Genomic DNA, 13,887 nt, shown 5'->3' with positions numbered 1-13,887 from the left:
AATGGACTCCTCACTGGCCTTCCCAAAAAGACCATAAGACAGTTGCAGCTCGTACAGAACGCTGCCGCCAGGATCCTAAGCAGAACCAGAAAATTTGAACACATCACACCAGTCCTCAGGTCTTTACACTGGCTCCCAGTCACATTTAGGATTGATTTTAAAGCATTATTACTGGTATATAAATCATTTAATAGCCTAGGTCCTAAATACATTGCAGATATGCTCACTGAATATAAACCCAACAGATCACTCAGATCATTAGGATCACATCAACTAGAAATACCAAGGGTTCACTCTAAGCAAGGAGAGTCCGCTTTTAGCTATTATGCCAGCCGCAGCTGGAAATAGCTTCCAGAAGAGATCAGGTGCGCTCCTACAGTAGCCACATTCAAATCCAGACTCAAAACACATCTGTTTAGCTTTGCATTTACTGAATGAGCATTGTGCCACTGTTCGATATTAAAGTTTTAGTCTGAGAAAGAGCTAAGAATGTGAATGCTGGGCTAAGGAAAGTGAAAAGAATGTGCAAGTAAATGAAAGAGAAAAGAAAGTTGATACAGGGAAGTCGTAAGAAGATTTAAAGAGAATAGAAAGTTGATAGAATTAAAGAATTAAAGAAGATTGAAAGAGAATAGAAAGTTGATACAGGGAAGTCGTAAGAAGATTGAAAGAGAAAAGGAAGTTGATAGATGGCAAGTCGTAAGAAGATTGAAAGAGAAAAGGAAGTTGATAGATGGTAAGAAGATTGAAAGAGAAAAGGAAGTTGATAGATGGCAAGTCGTAAGAAGATTGAAAGAGAAAAGGAAGTTGATAGATGGCAAGTCGTAAGAAGATTGAAAGAGAATAGAAAGTTGATACAGGGAAGTCGTAAGAAGATTGAAAGAGAAAAGGAAGTTGATAGATGGCAAGTCGTAAGAAGATTGAAAGAGAAAAGGAAGTTGATAGATGGCAAGTCGTAAGAAGATTGAAAGAGAATAGAAAGTTGATAGATGGTAAGAAGATTGAAAGAGAAAAGGAAGTTGATAGATGGTAAGAAGATTGAAAGAGAAAAGGAAGTTGATAGATGGCAAGTCGTAAGAAGATTGAAAGAGAATAGAAAGTTGATACAGGGAAGTCGTAAGAAGATTGAAAGAGAAAAGGAAGTTGATAGATGGCAAGTCGTAAGAAGATTGAAAGAGAAAAGAAAGTTGATAGATGGTAAGAAGATTGAAAGAGAATAGAAAGTTGATAGATGGTAAGAAGATTGAAAGAGAATAGAAAGTTGATAGATGGTAAGAAGATTGAAAGAGAATAGAAAGTTGATACATGGCAAGTCGTAAGAAGATTGAAAGAGAATAGAAAGTTGATAGATGGTAAGAAGATTGAAAGAGAATAGAAAGTTGATAGATGGTAAGAAGATTGAAAGAGAATAGAAAGTTGATAGATGGTAAGAAGATTGAAAGAGAAAAGAAAGTTGATGCATGTAAGTCGTAAGAAGATCCTTTTAAAAGAAAGATCTATAATAGCTACCGGTCGATATAAAATACGTCCGACTGTTTGCACTGTATTTTATTTTTTTATTTTATTTTCCAAACTGTGATTCAGGAAGATTTTATTAATTATCAGGGCTGTCTGATTGGAAGAGATTTTGAAGGGGAACGGGAGAGCTTCACTCCGACGAGGCGAGTGAAGATTATCTATACTACGGAGAGTATAGAGGTTCGCTGTTTGTTTAAAACAGCAAAAGTGAAACGTGCTCTGTGGGGGCCCAGTGGGGCAATACTGGTGTGGTACACCACCCCAGCAGAGGACGTCCCTGGATTGTAGGTCCAGTGGCACCGCAAACCTGCTCAATCACTTCCATCTCAGACACGGTTTTAATTATTCTTTTTTCTTTTGATTATTTTAATTTCTTCTATGTAAAGCACTTTGAATTACCACTGTTTAGCTTTGCATTTACTGAATGAGCACTGTGCCACTGTTCGTCCGACTGTTTGCACTGTATTTTATTTTCTAAACTGTTTTAATTATTCTTATTTCTTTTATTATCTATGTAATTATTTTTATTTTTATTTCTTCTATGTAAAGCACTTTGAATTACCACTGTGTATGAAATGTGCTATATAAATAAACTTGCCTTGCCTTGCCTTGCCTTGCCTTGAATAATGACTCTGTAGATCTGCTTTAATGCTGAATCTGAGTTTGATCTCATATTTGATGAAGTTTGATCATTGATTCTGTTATTTTCCTGTTTATTACTGTAAAGCTGCTTAGAAATAATCTGTAGTGAATAAAGCGCTGTAAAAATAAAGCTGACTTGACAACATCAGCATCTTTGGCTACTTTCATTGTGAAATACGTATTTAAAGAAAACAGAATAATAACAATATGTTACTGTCGTAACCCCGGTTCTCTGAAACATCGAGTGGAGAGATCCACCTGACCTCTGCAGAAGCAGCCAATTACACCAAGTTTGGCACGACACACAGAAGCGCACAGCCAATGGCAGCAGAGCAGATGTCCTGCGGTGACACTCCCCAGAACAGAGCCCAAGAGCCCTAATCCCGGTGGAAGGAGCCCAAGGGCCTCATTTATAAAACTGTGCGTAGGATCCTTACTAAAAGTGTACGTGCGCCAAAAAGCCAAAAATGGCGTACGCAAAAAAATATTCAGACTTATAAAAGCGTGCGTACGCCAGAACCTGCGCAGGATTCACTTTATAAATCCCACTCAGCGGAAGATCGTGCGCACACGCGTCTCCTCCCCGAAATAACCATATATGGAGCTTACAACGCCTAGTTTTACTATGCATATCCTCATCTGCATATCATTTGCATATGATTATTCATCCACGTGATAACATGTTTAACGGCACAAGACATTAGGAAAATATGAAATACGTGCCGTCACATTACATTAATAAAAATCATTTAGTATCCTATCCTTGCCTTGTTTTTGAATAAATAAATCAAATAGTGTAAAATGCATTTCAGAGAAAGTTTTTTCTCAATCTTTTCCACTGACCAAATAGTCTTTTTAATTGATTTATATTTTTAATGGAAACAGATCGACCTTGTTGTGCATTATATTTGCACAATCTGCTATTATCATGATAAGCATTATCTCTGTAGTTAAAACATTGAAACACAGCATGCCAAAGGAAAAGAGTTAAAAAGCATTGCATCCACAACAAATATGTATATGCTATTCATTGAATAGGCTATATATATATTTTTAACTTTTCAGTAAATGTCATGAAGTTTAAGTGTTTAACTCCATTAACGAGCATATTTAATCTAAATGTTTACATAGTAAAACATAGTTTAAATCATTATTTTATTTAAACTGTTATTGTGAATGTGAACATCACTGTAGCCTATTTATGATTAGGACTCATAATGAAGATTTACAGTTTTACTTCATCTGCCGTTAGATATGCGTCAGTTTCACTAACGACCCGACGCGCTCGCTGGCGTGGACATTTAAGGTGTGGATATTTCCTTCAAGTGATAGGCTTGGTGAGTGAAATTATATTTGTGAGTATTATCTTTCTGTATATGTATAATTTTATTTCGATTTTCTGTCTAAAAGTGACCAAAAAGACATTTAACTCCAGCTCACCATCGGTGTCGCCAAACTGCTCCGTCTCCAAAACGTTCGTACGCATGGGTCAGAGTTTGCGTGGAGGTGCGCATATTTTCACGTCAAGTTTTTCTTTATAAATCCCACCTTTTGCGCAGGAACTGGCGTAGGCATGTTTTCAGCCCCGTTTTGTGCGTACGCAAGCTTTATAAATGAGGCCCCTGGTGTCCCCTGGCCCTTCATATGCCAGCTATAGCATCCACACGGGTTAGGCGGAGGCGCGGGGTCAGGCGGACGCGCGGGTTAGGCGGAGGCGCGGGGTCAGGCGGAGGCGCGGGGTCAGGCGGAGGCGCGGGGTTAGGCGGAGGCGCGGGGTCAGGCGGAGGCGCGGGGTCAGGCGGAGGCGCGGGGTCAGGCGGAGGCGCGGGGTCAGGCGGAGGCGCGGGGTCAGGCGGACGCGCGGGGTAAGGCGAAGGCGCGGGGTCAGGCGGAGGCGCGGGGTCAGGCGGACGCGCGGGGTCAGGCGGAGGCGCGGGGTCAGGCGGAGGCGCGGGGTCAGGCGGACGCGCGGGGTAAGGCGGAGGCGCGGGGTCAGGCGGAGGCGCGGGGTCAGGCGGAGGCGCGGGGTCAGGCGGAGGCGCGGGGTCAGGCGGACGCGCGGGGTCAGGCGGACGTGCGGGGTCAGGCGGACGCGCGGGGTCAGGCGGACGCGCGGGGTCAGGCGGAGGCGCGGGTTAGGCGGACGCGCGGGTTAGGCGGAGGCGCGGGTTAGGCGGAGGCGTGGGTTAGGCGGAGGCGCGGGGTCAGGCGGACGCGCGGGGTCAGACGGACGCGCGGGTTAGGCGGAGGCGCGGGATCAGGCGGAGGCGCGGGGTCAGACGGACGCGCGGGGTCAGGCGGAGGCGCGGGGTCAGGCGGAGGCGCGGGGTCAGGCGGAGGCGCGGGGTCAGGCGGAGGCGCGGGTTAGGCGGAGGCGCGGGTTAGGCGGAGGCGCGGGGTCAGGCGGACGCGCGGGGTCAGACGGACGCGCGGGTTAGGCGGAGGCGCGGGGTCAGGCGGAGGCGCGGGGTCAGACGGACGCGCGGGTTAGGCGGAGGCGTGGGGTCAGGCGGACGCGCGGGGTCAGGCGGAGGCGCGGGGTCAGGCGGAGGCGCGGGGTCAGGCGGAGGCGCGGGGTCAGGCGGAGGCGCGGGTTAGGCGGAGGCGTGGGGTCAGGCGGACGCGCGGGGTCAGGCGGAGGCGCGGGGTCAGGCGGAGGCGCGGGGTCAGGCGGAGGCGCGGGGTCAGGCGGAGGCGCGGGTTAGGCGGAGGCGCGGGGTCAGGCGGAGGCGCGGGGTCAGGCGGAGGCGCGGGGTCAGGCGGAGGCGCGGGTTAGGCGGAGGCGCGGGGTCAGGCGGAGGCGCGGGGTCAGGCGGAGGCGCGGGGTCAGGCGGAGGCGCGGGGTCAGGCGGAGGCGCGGGGTCAGGCGGACAGGCGGGTTAGGCGGAGGCGCGGGGTCAGGCGGAGGCGCGGGGTCAGGCGGAGGCGCGGGGTCAGGCGGAGGCGCGGGGTCAGGCGGAGGCGCGGGGTCAGGCGGAGGCGCGGGGTCAGGCGGAGGCGCGGGGTCAGGCGGAGGCGCGGGGTCAGGCGGAGGCGCGGGGTCAGGCGGACAGGCGGGTTAGGCGGACCTCGAGCACGAGAGGACACACAAACTACTCGCAGACTTTTAAGATCCAATTGTTATATGTATAAAACTCTGATTTTAAATCTGGACTCTGCATGGGTTTCAGACACAACTCCTGCATCATTTGCTATATTTTGTGCTTTCTGTAATGACATCATCACACACTGGGTCACGTCACGTGGTCTGTCATTAACATCAGTTACAGACTCTCGTGTGTGTGTGTGTGTGTGTGTGTGTGTGTGTGTGTGTGTGTGTGTGTGTGTGTGTGTGTGTGTGTGTGTTGATGGAATGACTGTGAACTGAACTCAATCATGCACATCTTCACACGCGCATTTAAATCAGCAAATACACGCTTTTCACGTAAGAACTGTTTATAACCTGCCAAACATCCACACGTATGATACATTAAGATCTGAAGGTCACATAATTACCGCAGACATTAACTTCACACTAACGGTACACAGAATTGTTTAATTTTCACCACCATTGAATCTGTTTCTGTGTAACGTTAACGTTAGCCTATTCTACTAACTTACTTTACTTTCTACAAATTCGAGAGCTCGAAAACAACGAATTAATGAACAAAACATCAACACAACAGAAAATAAAAACACAACTATTACTGCCTCATAAATATAAATTGTCACTGTATTTTGCGTTGTCATGTTAAAGCTTATCTGTTGTTATTTATTGACATGTAGCCGTTAGCTTGAGGCCTCCAAGGTGATTCTTCGAGTAAAACACGATAAAACAGGTCATTTCCCCAGTACATGTCCGACAGCTGCTGTGTGCTGAGGTCAGTCCTGGATCGGTTATACAGGGACACGTTAAGGTGATTACTGGACCTCACACTGAGGATTCAGAGTCAAACTCTACAGCATTCGAGCTAAAACACAAACACATCTCCTAAACACCAGCGTGTGTGTGATCACTAATGCCGAGAGACACGTACCTGCTGAAAGCTGTTATATGCGCTCAGATCTGATCAGATTTACTCATTTGATCTGTGTGTGACAGGAGCCAAGAGTAACTTTACTACAGCTGCAGATCGGCGGAGTCTGACCGTACTGCGCATGCGCGGAACAACAACAGCCGAATGATTGACAGCTATAAGCTTCGCACACTTGATTATCACCTCAGATAAAAAATGAAGAAACCTTTTCTTATTATTATCATGTTATAAAACACACAAACACTCCATAATCCAAACATCAGAGCTTTGACAAAAGCATAGACTCTCCGATGAGGATCAGTGACTTCTGACTTTGTTATTGATAAAAATATAGAATTCGATGGAAATGCATGATAAACAGTCTTACAAACTACATCAAAACGTTTACAGCTTGTATCCTGTATTTACACAATTTACAATTTTTTTTATAAATAAATAAATAAATAATTTAATATTTATTTTAAAAAAAAACTTTACAATTATGGTTTTCTGTTCGTTTCATATTTACTCTGCGGTGGCGCTGCAGTGCTTCCTCCGGGCCGCAGGAGGCGCTCTCGCACACAGACTCGCTGCAGTGCTTCCTCCGGGCCGCAGGAGGCGCTCTCGCACACAGACTCGCTGCAGTGCTTCCTCCGGGCCGCAGGAGGCGCTCTCGCACAGACTCGCTGCAGTGCTTCCTCCGGGCCGCAGGAGGCGCTCTCGCACACAGACTCGCTGCAGTGCTTCCTCCGGGCCGCAGGGGGCGCTCTCGCACACAGACTCGCTGACGACGCTGAGCTTCTGCTGCTAATCTGAGCGCTCTTCAGCGGATTCATGCGACATATCTCGCTATAAACACCGTTTCTCTTCATTTTTGGCTGTTCGTGTGTTTAAAGTGAGCGCCATGTCCTACAACTACGTGGTCACCGCGCAGAAACCCACGGCGGTGAACGCCTGCGTCACGGGTGAGTGCGTGTTTATCTCCCGCGCGCCAGTGCGCGTGCACCAGGCCACAGAAAACACACACTGATCAACGGATCGTTTTGTTTGTTCAGATCTGACACTGTTCAGAACGGCTTCACTGTCATGACCTGCTTATTAGTGAAGTGCGCCCGTTGCCGTCTCTAGATGAGCAGATATGAGAAACTGTAATTTCTGCTGCGCGTGTCACTGTCAGACTGGCGCGGTCATGTTTACTGTGTGTAACACTCGCCATCACTGCAGATTAACTGTGTGTAACACTCGCCATCACTGCAGATTAACTGTGTAACACTCGCCATCACTGCAGATTAACTGTTTACACTGATCATCAGTTATTTATCTATTTATTTATGTACCAGGGCAGTGCATATTAACAGCAGTTAGCGTTAGGCTACACCGGTAACACAAGCCACGGGCTGGTTTCGTCTGTAGTGCTGTTGGCACCCCAGGGAGAGCACTAGCCGTATAAACAGTGCACACTGTGGGAGTCTGTGCGCAGCGGTGTGTCCCCCAGAGGAGCTGGTCCCGCTGGAGCTCAGTGGCGAGTCCGCAGCGCAGAGTTTGGGGACCGCGTGACCGCAGCGCATCTCACACTCACAGCACACACAGCAGAGGAAGAGGAGCGTGTACATTATTAGCAGATCATTAAAACATGCAATAATTACAGTTTACATAAAAGTACAGGAAAGAAGAGACGCATTCACAGATGTCAGGTGTGTGTGTGCCGAGATCGACAGGTGTGTGTGTGCCGAGATCGACAGGTGTGTGTGTGCCGAGATCGACAGGTGTGTGTGTGCCGAGATCGACAAGTGCGTGTGTGTGCCGAGATCGACAGGTGCGTGTGTGCCGAGATCGACAGGTGCGTGTGTGTGCCGAGATCGACAGGTGCGTGTGTGCCGAGATCGACAGGTGCGTGTGTGTGCCGAGATCGACAGGTGTGTGTGTGTGCCGAGATCGACAGGTGTGTTTGTGCCGAGATCGACAGGTGCGTGTGTGCCGAGATCGACAGGTGTGTGTGTGCCGAGATCGACAGGTGTGTGTGTGCCGAGATCGACAGGTGTGTGTGTGCCGAGATCGACAGGTGTGTGTGTGCCGAGATCGACAAGTGCGTGTGTGTGCCGAGATCGACAGGTGTGTTTGTGCCGAGATCGACAGGTGCGTGTGTGCCGAGATCGACAGGTGTGTGTTTGTGCCGAGATCGACAGGTGTGTGTGTGTGTCGAGATCGACAGGTGTGTGTGTGTGTGTGCCGAGATCGACAGGTGTGTGTGTGTGTGTGCCGAGATCGACAGGTGTGTGTGTGTGTGCCGAGATCGACAGGTGTGTGTGTGTGTGTGCCGAGATCGACAGGTGTGTGTGTGTGTGTGCCGAGATCGACAGGTGCGTGTGTGCCGAGATCGACAGGTGCGTGTGTGCCGAGATCGACAGGTGTGTGTTTGTGCCGAGATCGACAGGTGTGTTTGTGCCGAGATCGACAGGTGCGTGTGTGCCGAGATCGACAGGTGTGTTTGTGTGCCGAGATCGACAGGTGCGTGTGTGTGCCGAGATCGACAGGTGCGTGTGTGCCGAGATCGACAGGTGCGTGTGTGCCGAGATCGACAGGTGCGTGTGTGCCTAGATCGACAGGTGTGTGTGTGTGTGTGCCGAGATCGACAGGTGCGTGTTGGCCGAGATCGACAGGTGTGTATGTGTGTGTGCCGAGATCGACAGGTGCGTGTGTGCCGAGATCGACAGGTGCGTGTGTGCCGAGATCGACAGGTGCGTGTGTGCCTAGATCGACAGGTGTGTGTGTGTGTGTGCCGAGATCGACAGGTGTGTTTGTGCCGAGATCGACAGGTGTGTGTTTGTGCCGAGATCGACAGGTGTGTTTGTGCCGAGATCGACAGGTGCGTGTGTGCCGAGATCGACAGGTGGGTGTTTGTGCTGAGATCGACAGGTGTGTGTGTGCCGAGATCGACAGGTGTGTGTGTGCCGAGATCGACAGGTGTGTGTGTGCCGAGATCGACAGGTGTGTGTGTGCCGAGATCGACAGGTGTGTGTGTGTGTGCCGAGATCGACAGGTGCGTGTGTGTGCCGAGATCGACAGGTGTGTGTGTGTGCCGAGATCGACAGGTGTGTGTGTGTGCCGAGATCGACAGGTGTGTGTGTGTGTCGAGATCGACAGGTGTGTGTGTGCCGAGATCGACAGGTGTGTGCCGAGATCGACAGGTGCGTGTGTGTGCCGAGATCGACAGGTGTGTGTGTGTGCCGAGATCGACAGGTGTGTGTGTGTGCCGAGATCGACAGGTGTGTGCCGAGATCGACAGGTGTGTGTGTGTGCCGAGATCGACAGGTGTGTGTGTGTGCCGAGATCGACAGGTGTGTGTGTGTGCCGAGATCGACAGGTGCGTGTGTGTGCCGAGATCGACAGGTGCGTGTGTGTGCCGAGATCGACAGGTGCGTGTGTGTGCCGAGATCGACAGGTGCGTGTGTGTGCCGAGATCGACAGGTGCGTGTGTGCCGAGATCGACAGGTGCGTGTGTGTGCCGAGATCGACAGGTGCGTGTGTGTGCCGAGATCGACAGGTGCGTGTGTGTGCCGAGATCGACAGGTGCGTGTGTGTGCCGAGATCGACAGGTGCGTGTGTGTGCCGAGATCGACAGGTGCGTGTGTGTGCCGAGATCGACAGGTGTGTGTGTGTGCCGAGATCGACAGGTGTGTGTGTGTGCCGAGATCGACAGGTGTGTGTGTGTGCCGAGATCGACAGGTGTGTGTGTGCCGAGATCGACAGGTGCGTGTGTGTGCCGAGATCGACAGGTGTGTGTGTGTGCCGAGATCAACAGGTGCGTGTGTGTGCCGAGATCAACAGGTGCGTGTGTGTGCCGAGATCAACAGGTGCGTGTGTGTGCCGAGATCGACAGGTGCGTGTGTGCCGAGATCGACAGGTGTGTGTTTGTGCCGAGATCGACAGGTGTGTGTGTGCCGAGATCGACAGGTGTGTGTGTGTGTGTGCCGAGATCGACAGGTGTGTGTGTGCCGAGATCGACAGGTGTGTGTGTGTGCCGAGATCGACAGGTGTGTGTGTGTGTGCCGAGATCGACAGGTGCGTGTGTGCCGAGATCGACAGGTGTGTGTGTGTGCCGAGATCGACAGGTGTGTGTGTGTGCCGAGATCGACAGGTGCGTGTGTCCTGAGATCAACAGGTGCGTGTGTGCCGAGATCGACAGGTGTGTGTTTGTGCCGAGATCGACAGGTGTGTGTGTGTGCCGAGATCGACAGGTGTGTGTGTGTGTGCCGAGATCGACAGGTGTGTGTGTGTGTGCCGAGATCGACAGGTGCGTGTGTGCCGAGATCGACAGGTGCGTGTGTGCCGAGATCGACAGGTGTGTGTGTGCCGAGATCGACAGGTGTGTGTTTATGCCGAGATCGACAGGTGTGTGTATGCCGAGATCGACAGGTGTGTGTATGCCGAGATCGACAGGTGTGTGTGTTTGTGCCGAGATCGACAGGTGCGTGTGTGCCGAGATCGACAGGTGCGTGTGTGCCGAGATCGACAGGTGCGTGTGTGCCGAGATCGACAGGTGCGTGTGTGCCGAGATCGACAGGTGTGTGTGTGTGCCGAGATCGACAGGTGCGTGTGTGTGCCGAGATCGACAGGTGCGTGTGTGTGCCGAGATCGACAGGTGCGTGTGTGTGCCGAGATCGACAGGTGCGTGTGTGCCGAGATCGACAGGTGCGTGTGTGCCGAGATCGACAGGTGCGTGTGTGCCGAGATCGACAGGTGCGTGTGTGCCGAGATCGACAGGTGCGTGTGTGCCGAGATCGACAGGTGCGTGTGTGCCGAGATCGACAGGTGCGTGTGTGCCGAGATCGACAGGTGCGTGTGTGCCGAGATCGACAGGTGTGTGTGTGTGCCGAGATCGACAGGTGTGTGTGTGTGTGCAGAGATCGACAGGTGTGTGTGTGTGCCGAGATCGACAGGTGCGTGTGTGCCGAGATCGACAGGTGCGTGTGTGCCGAGATCGACAGGTGCGTGTGTGCCGAGATCGACAGGTGTGTGTGTGTGCCGAGATCGACAGGTGTGTGTGTGTGCCGAGATCGACAGGTGTGTGTTTGTGCCGAGATCGACAGGTGTGTGTGTGTGCCGAGATCGACAAGTGCGTGTGTGCCGAGTTCGACAGGTGCGTGTGTGCCGAGATCGACAGGTGTGTGTGTGTGCCGAGATCGACAGGTGTGTGTGTGTGTGCCGAGATCGACAGGTGTGTGTGTGTGTGCCGAGATCGACAGGTGTGTGTGTGTGCCGAGATCGACAGGTGCGTGTGTGCCGAGATCGACAGGTGCGTGTGTGCAGAGATCGACAGGTGCGTGTGTGCCGAGATCGACAGGTGCGTGTGTGCCGAGATCGACAGGTGCGTGTGTGTGCCGAGATCGACAGGTGCGTGTGTGTGCCGAGATCGACAGGTGCGTGTGTGTGCCGAGATCGACAGGTGCGTGTGTGTGCCGAGATCGACAGGTGCGTGTGTGTGCCGAGATCGACAGGTGCGTGTGTGTGCCGAGGTCGACAGGTGCGTGTGTGTGCCGAGGTCGACAGGTGTTGGTTGGTTGGGGCTGGTTAGTTGAGGCTGGTTGGTTGAGGATGGTTAGATGAGGCTGGTTAGTTGAGGCTGGTTAGATGAGGATGGTTAGATGAGGATGGTTATTTGAGGATGGTTAGTTGAGGATGGTTATTTTAGGCTGGTTGGTTGAGGCTGGTTAGTTGAGGATGGGTTAGATGAGGCTGGTTAGATGAGGATGGTTAGTTGAGGATGGTTATTTTAGGCTGGTTGGTTGAGGATGGTTAGTTGAGGATGGTTATTTTAGGCTGGTTGGTTGAGGCTGGTTGGTTGAGGATGGTTATTTTAGGCTGGTTGGTTGAGGCTGGTTGGTTGAGGCTGGTTAGTTGAGGATGGGTTAGATGAGGCTGGTTAGTTGAGGATGGTTAGATGAGGATGGTTAGTTGAGGATGGGTTAGATGAGGCTGGTTAGTTGAGGATGGTTAGATGAGGATGGTTAGTTGAGGATGGTTATTTTAGGCTGGTTGGTTGAGGATGGTTAGTTGAGGATGGTTATTTTAGGCTGGTTGGTTGAGGCTGGTTGGTTGAGGCTGGTTGGTTGAGGCTGGTTATTTTAGGCTGGTTGGTTGAGGCTGGTTGGTTGAGGCTGGTTAGTTGAGGATGGTTAGATGAGGCTGGTTAGTTGAGGATGGTTAGATGAGGATGGTTATTTGAGGATGGTTATTTTAGGCTGGTTGGTTGAGGCTGGTTGGTTGAGGCTGGTTAGTTGAGGATGGGTTAGATGAGGCTGGTTAGATGAGGCTGGTTAGTTGAGGATGGTTAGATGAGGATGGTTAGTTGAGGATGGTTATTTTAGGCTGGTTGGTTGAGGATGGTTATTTGAGGATGGTTATTTTAGGCTGGTTGGTTGAGGCTGGTTGGTTGAGGCTGGTTAGTTGAGGATGGTTAGATGAGGCTGGTTAGTTGAGGATGGTTAGATGAGGATGGTTATTTTAGGCTGGTTGGTTGAGGCTGGTTGGTTGAGGCTGGTTAGTTGAGGATGGGTTAGATGAGGCTGGTTAGATGAGGATGGTTAGTTGAGGATGGTTATTTTAGGCTGGTTGGTTGAGGATGGTTATTTTAGGCTGGTTGGTTGAGGATGGTTAGTTGAGGATGGTTATTTTAGGCTGGTTGGTTGAGGCTGGTTGGTTGAGGCTGGTTAGTTGAGGATGGGTTAGATGAGGCTGGTTAGATGAGGATGGTTAGTTGAGGATGGTTATTTTAGGCTGGTTGGTTGAGGATGGTTATTTTAGGCTGGTTGGTTGAGGATGGTTAGTTGAGGATGGTTATTTTAGGCTGGTTGGTTGAGGCTGGTTATTTGAGGATGGTTAGATGAGGCTGGTTAGTTGAGGATGTTAGATGAGTATGGTTAGTTGAGGATGGTTATTTTAGGCTGGTTGGTTGAGGCTGGTTGGTTGAAGATGGTTAGATGAGGATGGTTAGTTGAGGATGGTTATTTTAGGCTGGTTAGATGAGGATGGTTAGTTGAGGATGGTTGGTTGAGGCTGGTTAGTTGAGGATGGTTAGTTGAGGATGGTTATTTTAGGCTGGTTAGTTGAGGATGGTTATTTTAGGCTGGTTAGTTGAGGATGGTTATTTTAGGCTGGTTAGTTGAGGATGGTTAGTTGAGGCTGGTTAGTTGAGGATGGTTAGATGAGGATGGTTAGTTGAGGATGGTTATTTTAGGCTGGTTAGTTGAGGATGGTTAGATGAGGATGGTTAGATGAGGATGGTTAGTTGAGGATGGTTAGATGAGGCTGGTTAAATGAGGATGGTTAGTTGAGGATGGTTATTTTAGGCTGGTTGGTTGAGGCTGGTTAGTTGAGGATGGTTAGATGATGATGGTTAGTTGAGGCTGGTTGGTTGAGGCTGGTTGGTTGAGGCTGGTTGGTTGAGGCTGGTTGGTTGAGGCTGGTTGGTTGAGGCTGGTTAGTTGAGGCTGGTTGGTTGAGGCTGGTTGGTTGAGGCTGGTTGGTTGAGGCTGGTTGGTTGAGGCTGGTTGGTTGAGGCTGGTTGGTTGAGGCTGGTTGGTTGAGGCTGGTTAGTTGAGGCTGACCACCAGAGGCTGGTTAGTTGAGGCTGGTTAGTTGAGGCTGGTTAGTTGAGGCTGGTTATTTTAGGCTGGTTGGTTGAGGATGGTTAGTTGAGGATGGTTATTTGAGGATGGTTAGATGAGGATGG

The 13,887-nt window shown here is 50.6% G+C and overlaps 2 protein-coding genes across 3 annotated transcripts in view; one reads left to right on the top strand and one right to left on the bottom strand.

The window, feature by feature from the left end:
- Window positions 1-6,360, bottom strand: part of pdpr (pyruvate dehydrogenase phosphatase regulatory subunit) — a 61,912-nt gene extending 55,552 nt beyond the window's left edge. Inside the window, exon 1 of the mRNA XM_079621449.1 lies at window positions 6,177-6,360. The gene's annotated coding sequence lies outside the window, so the exon portion shown is untranslated. The remainder of the gene's footprint in view (window positions 1-6,176) is intronic.
- A 517-nt stretch (window positions 6,361-6,877) lies between these two features.
- Window positions 6,878-13,887, top strand: part of ddb1 (damage-specific DNA binding protein 1) — a 43,959-nt gene continuing 36,949 nt past the window's right edge. The window contains exon 1 of one of the 2 annotated variants that reach the window (XM_079621447.1): window positions 6,878-7,120. In XM_079621447.1, coding sequence (XP_079477573.1) covers window positions 7,060-7,120 — 61 coding nt within the window. In that variant the 5' untranslated portion in view covers window positions 6,878-7,059. Of the gene's footprint in view, window positions 7,121-7,634; window positions 7,850-13,887 lie in introns of those variants that run through there. The other variant, XM_079621448.1, reaches the window with a different exon arrangement.

Source organism: Phoxinus phoxinus (assembly GCF_949152265.1).
Source record: "Phoxinus phoxinus genome assembly, chromosome: 8".
Classification (NCBI taxonomy): domain Eukaryota; kingdom Metazoa; phylum Chordata; class Actinopteri; order Cypriniformes; family Leuciscidae; genus Phoxinus; species Phoxinus phoxinus.
The sequence above is the reverse complement of the archived record's forward strand: the minus strand, read 5'-3'. Positions and strand labels throughout refer to the sequence as shown.